Genomic DNA, 12406 nt, shown 5'->3' on the forward strand with positions numbered 1-12406 from the left:
TAGAAAGTATAGCTTCATGCCTCCAAGTTTAGCCTTAATGTCTTTAGCTAAATGCACGTTAATGGGGTAGTTTAAATCAACAGCCTAATGTGGCAACATAATTGATGTTTGGTTTTTCTACAGTTTATTGATCAGCACATATAGTGTTGAGAAGTGCACATTATTGACACTTTATTTGTTTTTCTTATATCTACAGCCTTTAGATTACACTTGGCCTGCAGTGCTGGCTTTTCTGCCATTGCACTTCCCTTTGGAGTTGGTGGATGTTGCCATGGTGAAGGGTGGTGTCAAATGTAAGTAGTATAGTGCTATCTGCACTAAAATGTGATTGGCCAGTGAGTGTGCTCCATACAATAATGTCGTCGTTACTAAGCCTGCAATGTGTGGTTGCACAAACAAAACATATGGGCAGATGCTAGCTATGTAACATATGGGTTTGGTGTTTCAAATTAAGTCAAATAGTGCATTCAGAATCCTAGGTATAGTCCAAACACACAAGCCATTATTATACACTATAATATTACTGGCTTTTTTACACATGCCAATACATTGCTCAATCTCTTGATATCAAAATGCAAGTTGTCTGACCTAATATTGCCATATTAATTTGTTGCCTTTCGTTCAACAGGGTGTGTTGGCGTGGATTTTGGATTTGTGCAATTCGTGTCTCACTACATGTTGTTGAATTTCCCCAGAGCTCCAAGCCTGCTTATGTCTCTCTTCAGTCTGGCCAGATTGTCATCTCTTAATCCAAGGAATTTTTACACACACAGACCATTACCTTGTTTGCTTTGTTTTTGTCAGCACATTTAAATTCATATATGTAATAAATCTAGCCTATGCTGCAAATGTGTCAGCATTCAGTTGTCATGCCATTTTGTACCATTACTACAGTGCACTGAATAATATTTTAATACCCATAAATCCATGTGTAGTGCTTTCAAAACTATTGTGGAACAGGTTTTATTTTAAATGAATATATGAAATCTAGGTGTGGTTATTTTCTCCTTTGCCACAGATACACCATAGCCTACAAACACGCTCAATGGGGTAAATGTATAGTTTTAGAAAATGGCTATAGTGTGGAGGTTTGTATGTGTGTTTGGTGCTTAGTAGTAAATTGTTTGGACACTTTCAGCTTTTAGAGCGAACATGTGATGTGCGTAGGAATATAGGCATCACATTACAGGTTAATGTATATAAAGAAAGCAAAAATGTTAGCAGTGTCAGGTCACACACTACCAACTTTTGGCCCTGGGCCAAATGGGATAACAATATTTTTCACTTGTGCTAGTGGCACTTTGTTTCAAAGTGTTCCAACACCCACATGCCAGACACAAACCCCACACTAACAATTATGGGGAATGCATTAGGGCACTAAGCTAGTGGAGTCTTGCTACAAGGCCATAATACCATCACCTAGGGCCTGAATCATTAGTAATCTTCTTATATTGTGCAAAAGGTAAGATGCTTATTGTTACGAAGAAACGGGGAGATAAGAGTAAAGCAAAGATGGATTTTCATCCTAGCGTAAGAAATTCGTCACTTATGCAGTGGCTTTTGCTTCTTATCTCCCTTTTCTGAGCATGAACAGAGTGGATTAGCTTAAGATAAGCAAAAAATGACAGATAAGATCCTTAATGAATCAGGCCCCTAGTTTGCTAATTGGTCAAGGCAGCTATATGTAAATTTACAGCCACCATAGATACTCCACATGAGAACTAGTTACATTAGTCTGATTACCCATTGTTAGGCAGCAGTCACTTGATATGTTTGCTGAACCTGATAATGCAGGTCTCCAATGTTATTGTGGTGTAGAAATGTGAAATTTATTCTCAATACCATTTTCATGTAGCTTGCCCTCTTAAAGTAGTGACAAATTAACATTCCACCTTTGTTTCTCTTCAAAGTGTGTGTCGTAATACCACCTATGTCTGTTTAAACATGCTAGTCAATGTTAACAATAATTTGCAGCATTTGTCCATGCCTTGGGCAAGGGAAGTACAAAGCCTTAATGTACAGATATCCTCCCTTTAGGATTATGGCTCCATGTTCAAATTCCTTTACCACCATCTAATCCAGGGGTGGGCAAACCTGTCCTCAAGGGCCATATCCAGTTCATGTTTTTCGGATTTCTTTAATCATGTACAGCTGAGTTAATCTATTTGGCTGGGTCAGTAATTATCCCACCTGTTTCTACAGACAGAAATCCTAAAAACATGAACTGGATATGGCCCTTGAGGACAGGTTTGCCCACCCCTGATCTAATCCAAGAGTGTTGGGCCGAGCACACAGTATTTTGAGGGATTAATGTCTGGTAGATATTGTTGATGTTTACATTGTTAGGTGAGGCATCCAGTTTTTTTGGCTTATAGAGGGTGAACGTGTGCAATGGGTACCTGTGTCTGTATTGGCAAGAAATCACAACATACCAAGCTTCACACGATAATATGTTGCCCGTTATATAAAATTGCTTGGCCTTGCATAAATGTTTTCCAAAACTGGAAGGGAGCCAAATCCAAGTGACGTGCCCACTTTAACAATGAATGTATCAGTGTACATTACGTAAGAAACTCTAGGGTCTGTTTGTTATAATAATGTATTCAAGGTTCCAGATTGGTTTAAACTATCATGGATTGGGGGGATCAGATCATAGAGTTTGGAAAAGTCTTTACAGGATAGAGGAGTTTGGTGGACAAACTACCTCTTGGAGTCTACTTGTATTACAGAGTGTGCTTCTTTGCCTGACCAAACCATATCTATACTCCAAGCTTTTTCATTTGCGTCTTACATGATTAGTCAGACACACAGCACTACATACACCCTTATAGTGTGTCAAACTGTCACGTTAGTCTGTATTTCTTGATCCGAATCAGGGACCCTTGGGATTACCTGCAGCAGGTCTGAATCTGAACAGAGCAGCCTGGATGATCTTCCTGCTCATGTTCTTGCTGATTGGCCAATCTAGCAGGGGAATGAGCAGTCTGAGAATGTGGACACAAACACTGATTTTGTAATGCAGCCAGAAACACTGGGGCCAATAACTATCCACTGGAGAGAAGTGTGTTGTTCAGGCAATGAACAGATCACAGCAGCAGCTTTAAATGGTTTGTCCCAAGCAACTATTGGCTGAGCACTTAATGGGATCACAGGTGCTGAATCTGGTTGATCTGGAATGATCACCTGACTGCATCCAAGATGCCTGTGCACATGCAGCAGAACAAACAGTGTGTGTTTGATTACAAACGGAGCTGTGGAGGACGGGAATGTTGCTGACGACCAGAAGGCACCCAGGTAGCCGTGATATGACAGCGGCTGATGGGGTAAGTGCACCTAAGATCCAAATGTGAGACCCAACCTATATGTGCTTAGTGCAATAAGGTCATGAGGTTACATGTAAATAACTGTTATGCTAAATGACGTCGAGTGTACCACACACTGTGCATTAGCACTAATCTTAAATACAAATCCCTTATTAGATTTTTTGAATTAGCACAGATTCGTACCTGTACAAAATAGTAGTTAACAATATTTGTCCTGTGCCATCATGGGAAAAAAAATATTAAAATTTATTTGGGTTACCTTAACACCTGTCTTTTGTGGCTCCTTTGTGTCAGGTTACAGTTTGCAAATGCAATACTTTCTTGACAGAATGATTTGCCCTACCTCTAAAGGGGCACTGTAGTTGCATGTTGTGTTTGCAATTATTTCGTCAGGCAAATAAAGAAACACTGTGGCAAAAGCATTAAGAAGCTTACCTTGATACACTTCTTGTTTAAGTCTTCTTCAGCAAACCATGGGCCAGATTCATTCTGGAAAGGTAAGGCAAAGTAACTAAGCAAGGGCAAAGCATGTCAGTTTGGAGGGGAATGTAAACCAAAAATGTCATTAGAGATGTAATTTTGGGGTAGGAGAGGTCCTACCTGACATGAACATTTCAGTGTACAAATAAGCTATCAAGTATTTGTGCGGTACATTAGGATACAGACATTTTTTTTTTTTTCGTGCTCTAAACCTATTGCTATTTTGCACCACTTGCATTTTAAAAGGCTTTTGAGCAGCATTCAGAAATATGTATCCTTGACATCTAGGTTCATTACTCAATCAGGGCCATGGCATGGTTTTGGTCAGCACACTGATATTAGATACATATTTGTTTGAATACGTTAATGAATCAGCCAGTTTGTTTGGAGATTATACTATGGTTAGACTAGATAACAAGCATTGTTATTACAAAAAACATTATGGAATCTGCCGTAAAAAAGAAATAGACATTTCAGTAGTAGGATTTTTTTTTATTATAAAATAAAAAAAAAAAATACATATTTTCGTCATATATTAAACTATATTTGTTAGGTTAAAACAATACAAATTACTTTTTCCGTGTTTTTTTAAAGCCGGTTGGACGGGAGGCTCCCCTACTCCGACTTCTTGTCACCCGTGATGTAGAGGAGTCAGAGGAACCAGGCAATGGGGCAAGGCAAGCGGGTTGTGTCCGACGAGGTGAAGGTGCAGGGTCAGGGGATGGGGATGGGGCCACGACAGGCGAGGGGGAAGTGGGCACAAAGCGGTGGATTGGCCATAGCCACGAGCAAAGGCAAAACACATAAGACGACATAGTTCGGGGTCAGGGAGGGCGGAGGCGACAGACACATCAGGGAGGGCGGAGGCGACAGACACATCAGGGAGGGCGGAGGCGACAGACACATCAGGGAGGGCGGAGGCGACAGACACATCAGGGAGGGCGGAGGCGACAGACACATCAGGGAGGGCGGAGGCGACAGACACATCAGGGAGGGCGGAGGCGACAGACACATCAGGGAGGGCGGAGGCGACAGACACATCAGGGAGGGCGGAGGCGACAGACACATCAGGGAGGGCGGAGGCGACAGACAACTGGGTATGGGGGCTGCCGAACAAATAATCTGAGCTGGGTGAAGGGATTGTGCCGGAGGTGCGTTGGGAGTGGACATGCAAGATATCACCCAGGAGTGTTGCAATATTTGTCACTGAAGTATTTAAATTATCAATTTTGGTGGCGAGTGTCATCAGTAAAGAGGTGTGTGTGCTCATGAAATCGGAGAGTGTGTTAGTGAGACGGTCGATTTGCTGATCCGTGTGTTGGACAGTGCTTGATATGTGTGACAGGTGAACATTCTGTGCAAGAGTGACGTCTTTAAGATTTTCGGCTGCGCGTGCGAGTGTCCGCTGCCTTACATATTCAGCTGGAGCCAGCTGAGGCTCCTCCACATCACGGGCAACTTCTTCATCCACCGGTGAAGCAGGCGCCTGCTGCTCACATGCTGTAGAGAGATAAGTAAAATAAAGTAATTAGAATCAATGAGTAAGGTGCGATATTATATTGGCAAAAACATCTTACAACGCGTGATGTAGCATTGGTAAAGTGTCAGCTTCCCTTGAATGTGCTAGCAGCCCTTTCCGCTCCCCAAATACAAACATTGCCACTTATGGTCTGACATTTTAGGATGAGCCCTTCATATTGAGACCATTTGTCTTCAGTGTGTAAATGTCATTTCCTACTATGTGATAGGCAAACACATTGTGCAATTGAAGTTTACCTTCACACACACATCCTGAGAGTTGACACTTTTACTCAGACAGATACAAAGCTTTACAGACATTAAGAAAGCAAACTCATCATGTACCTAGTGGAGCGGCCTCTCCTGTTCGGGGTGGGCTAGAGCCAGTGTCTATGTCGCCCACCCCAACTATCTCCACCAGGGCTATTGCAGCCCTCGCCCGCTCCTCGAGGGGTGTTAAAGTAGTACGTAGTCGAGGCCCCCCACCAGTGCCTTGAGCATGCCTGTGAAGCTCAACAAGCTTCGCTTTCAGGCGTCCTTTATAGTCTGCCCATCTGTGGAATAGACAAACATTATTGCCTCACATAGTACCTTCAACTCTAAATGACACATTTTTCAATCAAATACATTGCACGTTTGCTATTCACAACAATTTAACCTTCACATACAGTAATACAGAATTTGCTCTTTTGAAGCGCGTATAATGTGGTAAACATATTATGTCAATGTGACCAAGGGCCATGGTGTTAGTTTCTGAAAACAAAGGGCCTGATCAACAAATGCATTGGAGTCACAAGGTGGTTTCACCTCACAGGTGACTAATGCTACTATGTCACAATATCCATATTTATCTCTAGCGATATCTATATATATTATTTGACAAATACACACAGTCAGTAAAGTTAAATAGGGCTATTATTTCTAAATTTAATTCGTACCTTTTCTGTACTTCAACCTTTGTACGCTCATACGGAGATATTTCATTTATGAGCCTTGTGATTTCCTGCCAATGGGTTTGGCGCTCGCGTCCGGTTATTTGGCGGTTCCCACTGTGGAACCTCGCCAGAACCCCTTCTACCAGCACCTCCAGCTCCTCCTCTATGAAGTTGTTTTTACGCCTAGTTGGCAGCCCTGGTGCCTCCACATTACTTGGGCCAGCATCAGACATATTCCTATTTCAAAGATAAGTTGTGTCTTTATAGGCAATGCACACAGTCAGGTGGTGATACAGAATCTAAGCACATTCCCCCCCTACATAAGGTACAATTTCACAAACTTCTAACTAGGTCTAAAACACATGCCCCTTATTATAATAAACATTGTGGTTTGTCTATTTAACGCCCATTTAGTTTGACCACTGCATTTTGACTGACATATTAGTCAAATACTATAGCAACATTCTCCTACTACTACTACTACTCTTCACTTTTCAAACCATAACATTGGTTTACAGGTTAGCAACACACCAAAATGAAGGATATCACTCAGTTGCAAACCCTATATTGTGTAATTATTATTAATATTTGGTTACAAATCAGCCAACATTTGGACCCATGTGTCCATCAATGCAATGAGCTAGTTATTATGCCGTTGAACAAGGATAAGGTTCAAAAGAACTTAGCACACTGTAGGCTACTATTGAAAACTTTACATGTTAAATGTGAGGCCAGGGGCCCTTTGCTTAGCAGTTTTTTTTACATTCCGGCCACACATATTGCAGAGCAAACAGTTTACTACATTAGGAGATAAAAATATTTTGGAACTATCCAGAAATTTCAGATAAATTCTTATACTTACTTTTCTCCAAAGTTTGGCACAAAAGACAAAAATTATTTTGATAGTCAACTGGGTAATGCGTGGTATGGGCTGCGAAAAAAAAAACAAATTAATTTTTATAAGCAAGAAAAGGTAATGTGGTAAACAAAGCTAACCTCCTAATTTGAATATGGATAAGGTTCAAAAGAACTTAGCATACTGTAGGCAGAAAACTTTAGGAGAACACAAAAAAAAATAAAATCTTTCAATCTCTGATTTAGTTTGGTACTTACTGTTTGTTGTTGGCTTCTTAGAACAATCATCCAAATGTAATGTAATGAAATCTTGACTGTGCTCTATCCAGGCTAAAAAGCGAATGAACAGGCACTAGACCAAAGCACAGGTGGGTTTAAATGGAGTGTTGAATTAATAAACCAGGTGTACACTCTTCTTCCTAATTGCGGAGCACACTGTACTCGTCTCAGTGCAGGCGCCCGCCATGTTCTTGGTGGGAGAGACAATCAGAGTCACAACACAGGTGTGTGAAAGCTCCGCGTGTGACGTGAGCACGCCCATACGTGCTCAGCGAACCAATCGGAACGCAGAGGCCCCCATTTTGTGTTATAGACATTATACCAAAATGAGGGCTGCAATTTTCAGCAGGCGTGAGCTGAGAGTCCTTGCAGAGGGTATGGACAATGTACCCTCTGGACGGTATGTGTCCAACGAGGTGAAGGTGCGGGCCTATCAAAGGGTCCGCAGACGCCTCCGCCTCCGATACAACATTCGGCGGAGCACCGTTCAGCTCCAACGGCGGTGGAGCGATCTCCGGCGCCGCCAGCCCCAGCTTCTGGAGGAGCTCCGTAGGGAGATCAGAATAAGTGAGTTCTCTACTAATCGCCCAAAAAAAGTCAGCATATATATATATTTGCTCTATGGCCCTGATTCATGAAGGTTCCTTAACTTGAGAAACTTCTTATTTCAGTCTCCTGGACCAAACCATGTTACAATGCAAGGGGTGCAAATTAGTGTTCAGTTTTGCACATAAGTTAAATACTGACTGTTTTTTCATTTAGCACACAGATACTTGATAGATTATTTGTACACGGAAGTTTAAAGTTGATATTTGTGTGCTACATGAAAAAGCAGTCAGTATTTAATTTATGGTCAAAACAGATTACTAATTTGCACCCCTTGCATTGTAACATGGTTTTGTCCAGGAGACTGAAATAAGAAGTTTCTCAAGTTAAGGATCCTTAATGAATCAGGCCCTATGTTTGTAAATATGTTCACCCTAAACACCTGACATGGCCTACATAACAATGTGCAAGCACACTATAAAGGTCATGCCCCTTCCAGTGCACCCAAAAAGCTTTGGCTCCTGTGTCCTAAATGTGTCTGCTAACCATTTACTGACCTAAATGTTTTTGTGTGACAATTCTCACCATTAAGTGTGGTTTAGGAAATCAGGCATTCTAAGTCTTGACCCGAGTGCTGTAACTTGCTAGTCTAACCTTAAAAACATTTTGGAGTGGAAGATGTGTTGTCATTATTGGGCCAAGATTTAAAAGGCACGTTTCAAATACAAAACACCTTAGTGTTTAGACTGATTTTTGCAAGCTCCCATAAGATGCAAACAGATTAGATAGTGTGCTAGATATAGCTAATCAATTATTACTTAACTGCCTATTTAGACTCTTTTAGACTGTAAGGTAGTCCCAACAAAGGGTGATTTCCAAAGTATACTCAACATTCAAAGCTTTTTGACCTCCATCCACTAATTCGGTGGTCCTGTAGAGAACTAATTGACCAGGGCCAAGGGAGTTTGATGACTTAAAAGCACCTACATGAAAAAAACATACTACGGCCAAATGTGAACAAAACCTAATTAGGCGGCCAGTAGTATGTTTGGGGAGTGTGGTAGACAACACATGCAAATATGGAGCAAGCCTCCAAACTCCACACATATGTAACTATCATCAGGGAGTTGAACTCCTGACCCCAGTGCTGTGAGGCAGACGTGCTAACCACTAGACCACTGTGCTGGGCTGACAAGTCATGTGAAATGCTTTGTGTTCATCATGTTCACCTCCTTGCATTGTTAGTAGCAAATATTTATGCCTGCTGACAATGTAAAGTTGATTAAATATGTATGATCACCTGATTGTCAAAATACAATAGTTTTTTTCAAATGGTGATTGTGTTAACATGTCCTTTTGTTTATATTTCCTTTTTTCAAACAGACCGAGCACGCTGGGAACGCCGCCAACGCCGCCGGGCATTAGTCGAGGCGCAGGCAGCTGAGGAGGAGGAGGAGGAGGAGCAGCAGCCAGTGGCGGTGGCAGTGCCACTGTCATCGGAGGAGGAGGAGGCGGCGGTGCCAGTGGCAGTGTCGCAGGAGGAGGAGGCGGTGCCAGTGGCAGTGTCGCAGGAGGAGGAGGAGGCGGTGCCAGTGGCAGTGGCAGTGTCGGAGGAGGAGGAGGAGGCGGTGCCAGTGGCAATGGCAGTGGAGGAGCAGGAGGAGGAGGAGGCGGTGCCAGTGCCGGTGCCAGTGGCAGCAGCGGTGGAGGAGGACGAGGAGCAGGCTGACCGGGAGCCCCAGGATTTAGCGGACTCCACATCAGGCAGCCAAGAGGCAGTGGAGTTGGAAGATTGTAAGTATTTGCGATAAGTGATGGACATAGTTATACAAGATTGACATGTGCATTATACTTGTACATAATCCCTGCTGTGACATATGTTGATTAAATGGTGCCTTAAATGCCACAGGTCGAACACTTATAATATCTGCCTATACATTTTAGGCGCATTAAACACTCAAACCACAGCCATAGCCATCTTAACACATGGGCACGCAGGGCATTGGGCAAAACAATGTGGCCGCTAGCCTGGTCAACTCGTCAGTATATTAATGACTTGTTTATAAAATCTAATATACACCAAAATCGTTTGAATTCCTGTGAGTGATTGTATAGGTAGTGGCCCATGTAGTGCATAGGACCTGGGGCCAATAATGCTGGATAAGACAACCCTGTACATGGCCCTCTCCCCGTGGCTCACCAGAATTTAGTACATTGATTTGAATGCCTTCTCGATGTCTAATGTGCGTGCAAATGGTTTTGTGGCCAGAGGCCTAAGTTTTGAAAGTAATGTAACAGTAAACATCTCTAGTAAATCCTGTCTGTTTGATGAAATATGTATCCATGTATGTAATGTTTAATTTCTGATTTCTTTCAGCACCCACTGAGGAAGCTGGCAATTGGCCTCCACCACCACCCACCGCAGCAGAACTGATGGCCCACATGGGTCAAATTGTGGAGGACCTGGAAGGCCTCCACGTACATATTGGGAACATTGTAGGCAACCTGCGTTTTAAATTGGCCTACTGGGCCTCATTTCGATGATATTTTATTTATTTGTTCTCTGATGTATATGTAAATAGTTTGAAAAGATTGTTGTGTTTTAAAAATATATACCTTTATAAAAAAACAAACCTTGGTGTGTGTGTCTTTATTCATCTCATTACACAACATGTGGGTATATATAATAGTCCGAAAAGAGTAATGAAGAAAGATGTTTTGCTTATAACATCATTTGTAAAACACAAAAGGATTTCTTTAGCTGTTTGCATGTAATCCAAAAGTAACATGTGCCCTCCACGAACAAGCCACCCCTATAAGAGGTATTGCATCTGTAGGCCCTGTGTGCAAGATAAAATCCAAAAATGTCAAACGCTCTAGCTAGTTACCAATTCCCCCAAATACATATGTCATTGTAGTGATACTCCAAGGTAACGTTCAAGTATCAGAGCAAAGCCAGTGACACATTGAAGAGAACCTCTAAAGTGTACCCAGAAGTGGCGTCAATGGTGTAAGGCAGAAGTGCAAGCGAGGCAAAGGACCATGGTACTGGAGTGTGGAGAGCGGCCTGTTTGGATAAAGCTGAGTACATGACATAACGTGTACGCCATGGATCCAGATGAAAGTCTATTTGCTGACAATGTTGCATTTACCTCCAAGGAAGCTGTCACCTACAACACCCCCCCCCCCTTAGTCCATTTAGAATACTCAATGTCAGCATGCACCTAATACTGTGCATGTGAAGTATAGGCCGTGAGGCTTCTTGGATTTTCCCTCCAAATAAATATTTACTTTCAATACAGTATAAATCAGAGGGCATATTTTACAATATGGTTGAGCGTGTATAACAAATGCAAAATAAAAAAAAAAAAGCATTGTGTCCCATTTCTTGTTAGGATAATGATTCCAGTCCACACATTAGTTATGGGTATGCTCAGTATTTGAACTAGAGATGGTCACTGACCCCCGTGTTTTGGTTTTGGATTCGGTTTTGGATCTGGATTACCGTCGTGTTTTGGTTTTGGTTTTGGTTTTGCAAAACCGCCATTGCGTGTTTTGGTTTTGGTTTTGGTTTTGTTTGGTTTTGTTTTGCTATTTTTTGGGAAAATCCATGTTTTTGGGCCTAAATTAACCCAATTTAGTGCTCCAACTGTTTTAGAGACAAGTAATCTAATTGTTGAGGTAATAAATCATCCAAAAAAACAGTTTAATTCTTCATTGGTAGGCCTATTCTACACACAAAACAGATTGTCTTCCTCTCCATCTATGCATATTGGCAATGCAGCCATCGTCTTTGAATGTATATTACACCCTACACTTATAGTTAAATATGTAAAGAAATGGAAAAAGCCAGTTTGGTTTCTGTCTCTCAAGGCCCCCCTCCACTTGTATAAAATACCAAAATATTCAGCCATTATAGACTGTACAATATTAATTGACATGGAGAAAGCCAGTTTGGTTTCTGTCTCTCTAGGCCCCCCTAAACTTGTATAAAATACTAAAAAATTCAGCCATTATAGACTGTACAATATTAATTGACATGGAGAAAGCCAGTTTGGTTTCTGTCTCTCTAGGCCCCCCTCCACTTGTATAAAATACTAAAAAATTCAGCCATTATAGACTGTACAATATTAATTGACATGGAGAAAGACAGTTTGGGGTCACTCTGTCTCTCTAGGCCCCCCTCCACTTGTATAAAATACCAAAAAATTCAGCCATTATAGACTGTACAATATTAATTGACATGGAGAAAGCCAGTTTGGTTTCTGTCTCTCTAGGCCCCCCTCCACTTGTATAAAATACTAAAAAATTCAGCCATTATAGACTGTACAATATTATGAAAAATGGACAAAGCCAGTTTAGGGTCACTCTGTCTATGACACCCTACCCTTAAGGATAAATTGCCCTAACAGCAGCCTTTCAAGATGGTATGTGATATGGAAATGCCACAAGTCCCTTTCCTCTTTGGGG

General features: G+C 41.7%; 2 protein-coding genes across 2 annotated transcripts; one reads left to right on the top strand and one right to left on the bottom strand.

Annotated features, from left to right (window-relative positions):
* Positions 1-1542: 1542 nt before the first annotated feature.
* Positions 1543-6650, bottom strand: LOC142114720 (uncharacterized). The gene is made up of 4 exons (XM_075194002.1): positions 6260-6650; positions 5667-5875; positions 4986-5303; positions 1543-1580 (listed from the first exon to the last, which is right to left on the bottom strand). The coding sequence occupies exons 1-4, from the start codon at positions 6487-6489 to the stop codon at positions 1543-1545; spliced, it is 795 nt and encodes a 264-aa protein (XP_075050103.1). The 5' UTR covers positions 6490-6650.
* A 2520-nt stretch (positions 6651-9170) lies between these two features.
* Positions 9171-10518, top strand: LOC142114721 (uncharacterized). The gene is made up of 2 exons (XM_075194003.1): positions 9171-9730; positions 10314-10518. The coding sequence occupies exons 1-2, from the start codon at positions 9268-9270 to the stop codon at positions 10478-10480; spliced, it is 630 nt and encodes a 209-aa protein (XP_075050104.1). The 5' UTR covers positions 9171-9267; the 3' UTR covers positions 10481-10518.
* The last annotated feature ends 1888 nt before the right edge of the window (positions 10519-12406 follow it).

The sequence above is a fragment of the Mixophyes fleayi genome, unplaced genomic scaffold (assembly GCF_038048845.1).
Source record: "Mixophyes fleayi isolate aMixFle1 unplaced genomic scaffold, aMixFle1.hap1 Scaffold_1452, whole genome shotgun sequence".
Lineage (NCBI taxonomy): Eukaryota > Metazoa > Chordata > Amphibia > Anura > Limnodynastidae > Mixophyes > Mixophyes fleayi.